The sequence below is a fragment of the Chanos chanos genome, chromosome 1 (genome assembly GCF_902362185.1).
Source record: "Chanos chanos chromosome 1, fChaCha1.1, whole genome shotgun sequence".
Taxonomy (NCBI): Eukaryota; Metazoa; Chordata; class Actinopteri; order Gonorynchiformes; family Chanidae; genus Chanos; species Chanos chanos.
The window spans coordinates 57,403,794-57,413,793 of record NC_044495.1 but is presented as its reverse complement, the minus strand read 5'-3'; the positions used below and the strand labels follow the sequence as shown (position 1 = coordinate 57,413,793).

At 42.0% G+C, this 10,000-nt stretch overlaps 2 protein-coding genes across 3 annotated transcripts in view; both read left to right on the top strand.

Annotated features, from left to right (window-relative positions):
- Positions 1–605, top strand: part of LOC115814260 (dematin) — a 25,297-nt gene extending 24,692 nt beyond the window's left edge. For both annotated transcript variants that reach the window (XM_030777030.1, XM_030777038.1), the window contains exon 17: positions 328–605. In XM_030777030.1, coding sequence (XP_030632890.1) covers positions 328–441 — 114 coding nt within the window. In that variant the 3' untranslated portion in view covers positions 442–605. The remainder of the gene's footprint in view (positions 1–327) is intronic.
- Positions 606–3,234: 2,629 nt separating this feature from the next.
- Positions 3,235–10,000, top strand: part of LOC115823572 (actin filament-associated protein 1-like 2) — a 27,822-nt gene continuing 21,056 nt past the window's right edge. Inside the window, exon 1 of the mRNA XM_030787636.1 lies at positions 3,235–3,351. Within this exon, the coding sequence (XP_030643496.1) occupies positions 3,336–3,351 (16 nt within the window). The 5' untranslated portion in view covers positions 3,235–3,335. The remainder of the gene's footprint in view (positions 3,352–10,000) is intronic.

The following is a 10,000-nucleotide window of genomic DNA, read 5'->3' as shown; positions in this document are numbered from 1 at the left end:
GTCAGCTGGACACATCTGGTTAAATCGGACAGCCAGAGCCAAAAGGGAGACTTAGACAGAACAAGATTGTTAAAATGAATTGCAGCTGAGCACTGGGTCTCCACGTCCGGGTCTGAAAGAGCCGCGTGTCTGCCCTCAGGCTTCTGTATTGAAGGCCTGCGGAAATATGTCTGTGTAAAGACAGGGCACTGGCGGAGTAGAGGTCAGAGAGAGAGAGAGAGAGAGAGAGAGAGAGAGAGAGGGAGAGAAAATGAAAGAGACAGAGAGAGAGAGAGAGAAAGAGAAAGAGATTCGTCGTAAATGCCTGACCTTTCTTGACCTCTGCAGAGGCACCTGGCGCCCGAGGACTTCCAGAATCTCTTCGGAATGTCCATTGAGGAATTCGACCGTCTGTCTCTTTGGAAGCGGAATGAACTGAAGAAGAGAGTCTCCCTCTTCTAGCACCCGAGAGACAAATTCCTCGAAAGGAAATTCTCACCTTTACCCCCACCCCAGAACAAACACACACACACACACACACACACACACACACTACACTTCCACTGGGAGAACTAGACCGGTAGAGACTCTAACGTACCGAATGTGGAACATGGAGTGAGAGATGGGGGGGGGGGGGGGGGGGGGGTGTCGTGTTCCTTGGATCTTTTGCGCGAACGAAAAGACAAAGATAATCTCTCTCCCCGCGTCCCACATGTGATTGCAGCTAATCAAATAGTCCAATTTTTAACTACTTAGTCGCAGCTACTAAATCAGGAAGTTGTTAAAGTAGAGAATTTTCTAGAGTATCCATCTGAGTGGATAAAGTCTTAGAAATAACCCGTTAATGAGGACCCGTCGAGGGCGGAGTCACAGGGACCCCGGCCTTTGGAATGACTAGCATCAGTATTAGCTATCCTGTCGCAGGACGCTGTGTTTAGACAAACACGGGCTTAACTGTGTTCAGCACTGACCAACTTAACGCATGCCACTTAGCACTGCCACACAGTGAAGCCATGAAGAGCTTTATTAATGACTTACTAACCCTCAGAATTCTCTCTTAACGCAGCTAAAACTGATCTCTTTTTTTTTTTTGTTTTGTTTTGTTGATAAAACGACACTCTGTTGAGTAGATTCTAAGAAGCGAGAAATCCTCTCACCTCATTATAGTCAAACACAAAAAACACACACGTACACAAACAAAAACACAAACAGAAACACAAACATACGAACAGACATACATGAGAATATATTTCGTTCCTTGATGTTCTGTAATCTGTCATGTACAAGTCACACCAATATCACATATCAATTTCAGTCCATAGCGAGAGTTCCCATGGCGACAGGAGTTCATAACTTGCTCTGAAGGGGGTTTGCTGTATCAAAGTGAACTGTGTAACTATAACACAGATATTTTGAATAATGAATAAGAATCAGGAGTTCCGGGGGGTGGACTGTACCCAGATAAACTTACTGATTGATTGATTGTAAAGAACCTGTCTGATCAATATCTAATCTCATTTTGCACACAGAATCGCAGAATGAATTGATCAGTCAGGATCTCCTCTCTCTTTTTCTTTTCTTTTTTTTTTTTTTGTGCTCCATTGTTTTTAACCCCCCCCCCCCCCTCTCCCCCCCAAACCATCCCCCCTTCCACCCCCTTCCCTATTTTTTGCTGCTATTATTGCCTTTGTAAGCACCTTTCTTTAGCTTCTTGGTTGTGACCCCTTTTCTTTCGTTTTTCCTTTTGACTGAAAGCGGTGTTTCCTGCTGTGGAAGAGAAGGATAGGATGAAGTGTAGAGGGCTTTTCTGTTCATTCAAACTCCTAAAAAAAAAATCCCACTGATGGTTTTTGATGGTTTGACTTTGCTGATTATTGCCCTTTGTAGATATGTAGTTTGTTGTATACAACTTCCTTCGCCCTCAGATAATTCAGTCTGTCACTCCAGTGACCAAATATTGTGCAGCTGTTCTTCTTCTTCTTCTTCTTCTTCTTCTTCTTCTTCTTCTTCTTCTTCTTCTCCTCTCATCTCTCTCTCTCTCTCTCTCTCTCTCTGTCTCTCTCTCTTTCTTTCTTTCTTTTAAATATTATTTTCTATCCTCTTAGGTTGTGGCATGACTATCAAAAAAACAACAAAGAATTAAATTTACAAAAAAAACAAAACAAAACAAAACAAAACATATCAGCTTTGAGAATGTAGAATTGATCCTTGTGGCCAACAAAACATGTAACATTTCGCATGAAGGGCGCGCACAGGGAAAAACAAGGGACTGTGATTGGTTGCGTCTGAACCAATCAGATGACATCTTCTAAAGGACAAAACAAAACAAAACAAACAAACAAACAAAAGCGTTTCAGGTGAGGTTCTCAATCAGGTCAGGATGTGGAATAGATTTAGGACAGTCTACTGAATGAGCTTCCAGCTCATGGCTGGCTGTCGTTTTTTTCCTAACTGGTCCCAACATCCAGAGACTCACGAAGTATGGTTATTAAGACGTTATTTAAAGGGGTTGTGCTCAATGATTAATCTATATCACCAATCACATACAGCATCTGTTTTGTCTTTGTTTTACTTTAATTGCAACAATATCATATATCACAGATACTCTACACACCATACTAAAGGCACAGGAATGACAGTGATCAAGCTAATGGCTTATTCATCAGTCATTGATTTGAACATTTTATCATAACATGAAAGCACTTCACACTGTACTTTATTATCAGAACATAGTCACTCAACCGCAATGTCACTACACTATCCCAGTTACACTTTTTTTTTTATGTGAAAGCGTGTTGGAAAAAAAAATTCAATAAAACAATAAAAGAATATTTTGAGTGATTTTGAGTCATCTATTATTAACATTTGTTCTTTTCCTCACATATTTTTAAGTCTGTATGTTAGAATATGTTTGCTTCCGTTTATGCTTAGCTTACAATAACCTTTAAATAGTTAGTGTTTCTATATTTGTATTACCCTGTTACGTTCAGTTTCGGTTCATTTTGAGTGACCTCGTGCTAATGTTTACACGATAAATTCAGTTTGCAAGTCCATTTGTGACCAGGAGGCGGCACTATAGAGCGTACTTTGCGACTGAAGACCAGTGTTCCTAAGTTTACAATGAATCTTACTCAGAGTTGAAAGGGAAAGGCGGAGAGAGACCGACCACTGAGTGACGTTAAGTGCGCGGTTACAAGGTAGTTTTTCTTGTGCAGGCAATTACACAGAAATTCATGGTAGCGCACCATGTAACAGTGCGCCAATTCATTCAGCACGCTAGAGCGAATTATTCTAACAACATGAAACCTGGAGGGAACCAATACGGTGCTACTGGTAAAGTTTGAACGTTTCCGACGATGGACAAGCAAAAAGGTACTGTATCAATCACGTTTTTTTTTAAATTTGAAATAAAGTTTTAACTTAGCACGGAGAAGTAAAACTGTATTGTGATGGTGCTACAACGGAGTACTGTTTGCGGTGTATTTCATTCAGAACTACTCTTTTGTGTAGGACATCTCGAAGTGGAAGTGGTATATGACTACAGTAGTGAATGTTTTCGTTGTATGGATCACACATAGTTTGTTTTGATAACCTGTGTCACGGTAACTTTTCTTTTGGTAATTTTGTTCTGGAAGAAGAAAGCGGGATATAACCCTCAAAATTATCAGGAAAAAAAACTGCTTGATGCTTTTTGAGTCATTGGAATCCGAAGATTATCTTCGTTATCTCTTGATTTCTTCTGAACTGTAAATTGACCGGGGGGAAATGTGATATTCTGAAAACGTTTCACTCTGAAGCGATACATTGGACCTGAGAGAGAAAGTTCCCTTGGTAAACGATTCGTGGCTGTCACGGCTGGTGAAGCAAATTGTTTCTGTAGACAGACTCTGTTTCTGCAAAACATGTGCAAGTTAAGCTGTGGTTCCGAGTGCAGTTTCAGTTCAGTTCGGTCAGTTAGTTTGGTGTTTTTCTGATAGGCAGTCGGTGAATATTTTATCATTCTAATGGAATGTATGTAATAACTCACGAGAAGCAATCGGAAATACCCTCGTCTGTCTGCGTAGCTTCACCGCCACAAAGAAATCCCAAGAGAGCTCCGGATAGTTTATTTAACAGGCAAAGAAAGCGGCGGCCGTTCTCTCTAACTCTGAACGGTTTCTTGTGATGTAGACAAGTTTTAAGTGTACGCCGCAGCGGTTTAGTTTATTCAATAGAAGCAGGCTAATTTTATCGTCTTTACCTCCCGGCTGGCCCTATTTTTGAAACGAGAAGACATCACGGATTGTCTTACATCCTACCGTCCAACTTGACTCTTTTTCACTGTCTCCAAACCGTGCAGCAAAATAGTCGGCGGTATCAGTTGGACCACTCGTTTAGCCTTTTCCCTTTTCCTCTCTCTCTCTCTCTCTCTCTCTCTCTCTCTCTCTCTCTCTCATTCTCTCTATAAAACGTTACCACTGCTGTTATTAACCCACCTCCCACATCCACACTGTATTCCATCATCTCTCTTTCTCTTTTTTCTTTGCTTATTTGTTTGGCTGCTGCTGGTGTAACTCATTTTGGGACCTCACAACTCAATTCACTAGTCAAACACAGCTGTATTTGAGGTTTCTCCCTCAAAAAAACATGCAGTGGTTTTACGATACCCTTTGTATCAAAGACCTGGTCCGCAGCTTGGACTCATCAAGTCAAAATACCAAGATTTTGATTTGATTCTCAACCACCACACCCGTTTCTCTGTCAGATCTGATTTTTTAAAAAAAACAAACAAACAAAAAAAAAAACATGTGCTTATGTTTGAGTGTCTCAGTGCGTAACATTCGTGTGTCTGTGAATTTCCTTGCGTTGCATGCTTTTTATTTTTGTTTTGTGGCTCTGTGTGCACGTGTGTGTGTGTGTGTTCGTGCGGTTTTCGGCGACCTGTATGTGTTTCTTTATTTATAAGTGTTTGTTTGTGCACAGATGCCCAAGCGCGTGTGCATATGCGTGCTCTACAAACATACACTCGAACTTCAAAGTCTTTGGCGGTTGTCTCCATAGGAGGAAACAGGATGTCATTTTCATGTAAGGACAGGGCATTTTAATGTGGCTCATCAGCGTTCCCATTCCCAGCCCATTTAAACCAGTGCTGCTCTGGTCTCTTAAAGCCCATCGCATTAATGTGGCACCTTCAGGTGACACCCACGTTCTCCTCTCGGTAATCTGCAAGCAGAGGTCCCACGCTGTAGACATGCTTACATTTCAATTCAGCACTTAAAATAAACTTTGGACAAATTCCAGAATGCACGAGCACATCTGTAGAGCCTTAAAGGAAACGGTTGCCAGTTTCTCTTTTTTCTCTCTCTCTTTCTCTCTCTCACCACCACTGTGTTCTTCTTACCTTTAAAAAAAACCTGTAATGATGAAGGCTCAGTGTGTTCCACTGACTGAGGACTGAGAGCTGAGTCTGAGATGCTAGCAGTGCCCCTGAAAGCTAAAAACAAAAGAAAGGCATGGGACTTACGCTCTTGCTGTGTCTAGCTAAAGACCCTCACCATTAGAAGCTAGAAATACATTTATCTGAAAGCAAAATGGGAAAACTACATAACTAAATGATTGGTAATCTTTAAGTTCTTGAGGAGGGACCACCCTTAGGGCAGAGATACACGGGACCTTCTGTCTGTGTTACTGTGGACAAAGATGAATTTGACTAAAAATATCTATAAGTGGTTCACTATACATTTTTTTTTTTTCTCTCAAGCAACTTATACCATAGCGTAATAACAGATGGTGTTAATTGTTTCCGTTTGTGTTTTGACTTCTTTTCTGCCTCTGTTAGACCCGTACAATGCAGCCGCACAATGTGCTACTGTGGACCTCTGTCTTAAAAACGTGTTTATTCTCCCCCCCTCCAAAGACCTCCCCGGCCCTTCCTCCTTTTCTGTCGTTTGTACCAAACACATTCTTAGGTGTAGGCCCGGGAGAAAGCGTTTCTGTCAAGCGAGCCTGCTCCCACCGGCAACAAAAACACGGTAGTGGGTGTCCAAAGCATTTCCGAAATGCGGGCAGCCCCCCCCCCCCCATCCAACCCCCTCGAAGGCATTAGTTTTGCTAATGAATCAAAATACCCCCGAGTGACTCGCTCTCGGAGAATGCGCCGGCAGCGTGCAGAACCACAAGGGCTAGTCGTCTTTGCATACGTCTGAATGGACCCACTGTGATTTGATTTTGCAGATTGTTGCTGACCGTGAATCGCGTTGGATCTAAGGGTCAGATGGCAGCCAGCGAGCTATAGCCTCATGAGGACTGTTATTGGTTTGTCGAAACGTGCAGCTGAAACTCGGGCCATGATCACCCACGGTTCATGAGTAGTTTTTGGGGCTTCTTTAAGAAATGTACGACATCTTAGGAAATGAAGAACGTAGTTAGGAAATTAGAAATGATCAAACTTTCGTAACGTTGATTGAATTTGTTTTGGAGTTAATTATTTTAAGTAAACTCGGATACATTCGACGGAATCCTTAGGGATTAAGTCAGACAGGCTGTGGAAAGGGTAAACATACAGTTGAGGAAATTGCAAGGAGAGACTTCACCCCCATTGGTGAATTAATGGTTAATATCACAAATGGGAAAGGTTTTAAAGAACAAAACAAGACAAAAACCCCCCCCAAAAAACATGCTCAGCACAAAGATCATAACAAAATGATGGGCGGTATCTTTAATAATGCAGATTTTAATAAACAAACAACTTCTGGGTAATTAAACAAAGTGACATCATCTAGAAATGCTTTACCCAGAATTCATGTCCAAACATGGTCAGTGAAAAATAAAACGGGGGGGGGGGGGGCTGATGACATGGGGCTGAGCATAGTGTGAAGATAAGATAGAGGGATAGAAACAGAAAAATACCCAAAAAGAAGTGATGAGTAGATCTGTAGAGGAAGCGGAACAGCACCTGTGTGTGTTCATCAGTTAGGAATCCGACCTTTTGTCACTACGGTATTTAGCGTGTAATTTCTCTCTCTCTCTCTCTTTTTTTTGTCCCAACTAAAAGGAGTTGTTCCTTGTTTAGTATTTAAACTGTGACTACAGTCAAGAAAGCAAAACCTTTAAAGCAAACCCACCAAAGTGCTCAAAAACCCACCGGTTCAGGCGTTGGGTTTTTTTTTGTGTGTCACTCGTGTGCGGTTGAAGAAACTTAGACGACGCTGACATACATTTAATAAAAACTCCTCAAGTCCACGGAGTTACCGTAGGAGATTTAGAAGCTTTACGCGAGCCACAGATCGACGCCGGACGACACCGTGATGAGCGTTTGGAGGCTACAGTGACAGACGAAAAAGCAAAAACAGGCCGTGTGGCATTGACCCCCGCCCATCCCTCATGTGAAGGACGACGGCCCTGCCCTCTGTAAGACATTGACATCTGGTTAGAGCTTCACTGTTTGTTTTAACGACTTTATCGTTAGCGCCTCATCGCCGAATCTGTCACGTTTTGAAGGTCGACGTTAGCGCCGGACAAATAAAGGAATTTAAACATCGGGGGTTATCAGCTAAAGTCTGTCTAGTCTGGTTTTGTCTCCCGCCTGTTGTGAAAGTTAAGAAGATCCAGTTTGATTCCTTCTCCAAAAAACTGAAGTATGTAGGAAAACATCTGTTGGTTTCCTTTGGGTTTTTTTTTTTTCTTTTCTTTTTCTTTTTTTCGATCCTGATATTTTCAAGTGGTCGTTTGTTGTTTTGGTCTGGTGGACTTTCATGGCATTTCAAACACTCTTGAGATGTTTGTTTGAGTCTCGTTGTTGATACCTAGCTTAGATTAGCGCAGTGTCTCACTAAAACTGGTGTGGGAACCCCTGAGAAACTGAGCTGTTTTCACTGAAATGATGGAGTCACAGCTAAGCCACTAAACCACTATCACCAGACCTAAGATCTGAGGAAAGAAACTTATTGCTGAGTTGAGCTGTTATTTCAATGGGGTTTAGAAAAGGCGGAGAACTGTGTTTTTGGGAAGCAATTTATCAAAAGGGGGGGGGGGGGGGGGGGGCGGCTTGAACTGAATCACCCACACAGCTAGTGCTAGTGTCCAGAGGTGTCCAAAATGTCTCCCTGCACTGGCCTTGATTTCTACTGAGCATTCTTCCTTTGAGATTAGTGGGATAAAACTGTGGAATTTAATAATCGTTGGTGGCTCTTTCATAGCATCTTCAAGATAAAGTTTGGGTTGATTCTTTAAAATGATATCATTAAGGAACTGACCATCAAAGTTTTAAGGAGACTTTACAAGTTCATTTGGACTTTAATTGCACTTATTCATAGTCTATAAAATAAGTCAGTGGCTAGTGGTTATGTGAAAGGAGTTTGAAGTTCATCTTTGTTGGTAGCAGTTACTAAGTCTAGTCATGTATAGAGAGGCTTTGAAAATGGTGACCCCCCCCCCACCCACCTCCCCACCTTCTACCCTCTAATGAATGTGCCTTTGGCAGTGGATTAAAGTTCTCCTTCAAACGAGGATCCATTTTAACAGATTTCTCCAGGTGTGTTGTTAAATCAACTTCTCTTTTCATCATGTGCGATTTGTGATGCCACATAGAGGCAAGGGTAAAAGGGAGAGATTTAAATGTTTGGTATCACTCAGGGAGAACAAAGACAGACAGAGAGAGAGAGAGGGAGAGAGAGAGAGAGAGAGAGAGGGAGAGAGAGAGAGAGAGAGAGAGAGAGAGGGAGGGAGAGAGAGAGAGAAAGGGAGAAAGAGAGAGAGAGAGAGAGGGAGGAAAAGTCTAAACAGCAGATTCTGTATTCTCATGCTGTTTTACATGTTATGAGAGGCTTTTTATGCGTGTGTGTGTGTGTGTGTGTCTGTGTGTGTCTGCGCGACAATGTTTATTTCAAAAGTTCTACGACTTATGAATCAACAACAAACTCACTCATTAGATGTGTAGCTTCATTGAGGCTCCAGCGTCTTTGTGTGCTGGTCCCCACAGAGCCGCGCTGAAAGCCCACGACGCCAGGGGGACGACACAACAAGTGACTTGTGTTTTCCGTGTTTGTCTGAGGAGGAGAAAAAAAAAATACAGCAGTGGCTCGAAAGAAAGAAAAAGAAAAGGATCAGGGGATTCCTCCTACTTTTTTTGTTTCTTGTTTTTCAAGACACACAGAGAAGACAGAGAGAGAGAGAGAGAGAGAGAGAGAGAGAGAGAGAGAGAGATGATAGGCTGAAGTACAAAGAGCTACTGACAGAGTCTGTCTCTGTAATATGGGCAGTGTATACTGTCTCTCTGTTGGCTGTGATGGTCATTCAGTAGGAGCTTGTCTGTCTGTCTGTGCAACGTAACGCGTTGTGTTAAAAGGTCAAAGTAGACAGTGAAACTCTGTACCTTAAGACCCCTTTATGAGAACGCGTATCGGACACTTTTACAGAAGCAGGTATGGAGACCCTGTGGTAGTTATCGCTTCGGCAGAGACCTGTCGAAGAGTTCAGACAAGTTCTCTTTTAAAGTGTTGAACTGTAAACTTTTAAGCAGATATGTTTTGGTTTTACATTTGACAACAACCCAAATATTCAAGGGTGTGTAACTGTGTAGCGTGTTTGTACGTGTGCATGCGTGCGTGTGTGTGGGTTTGTGTTTGTCTGTGTGTGTGTGTGTGTGTGTGTGTGTGTGTTTGTTTCTTTAGACGAGTGTTTTGACGTTTGTGGAGCTATATGGACCAATAGCTGCAGTACTCTTAAGTGCAGTCATGAATGTACACTAACCTTGTTAGTGCGTCAGTGTACCGCAGATAAAGCAAACACACCCCACAGATTAGCTGGGAAAATAAGGCTCCAGCATAACCAAAACAACTTGATAATTTAAGGGAGATTCCCCTCTGCCTTACAACTGTGAAAGTCACCCGTGCGGTACTGTACTTTTCATGTTGTTTGTTTGTTTGTTTTTGAAATCCTTTGGTTCAAAACAAAAGCTATCACCATATATATATATATTTTTTTTTTAAATTTTTGTGTTTTTCAACGTTTAATCCCCCTCCACACACACACACACAATTAA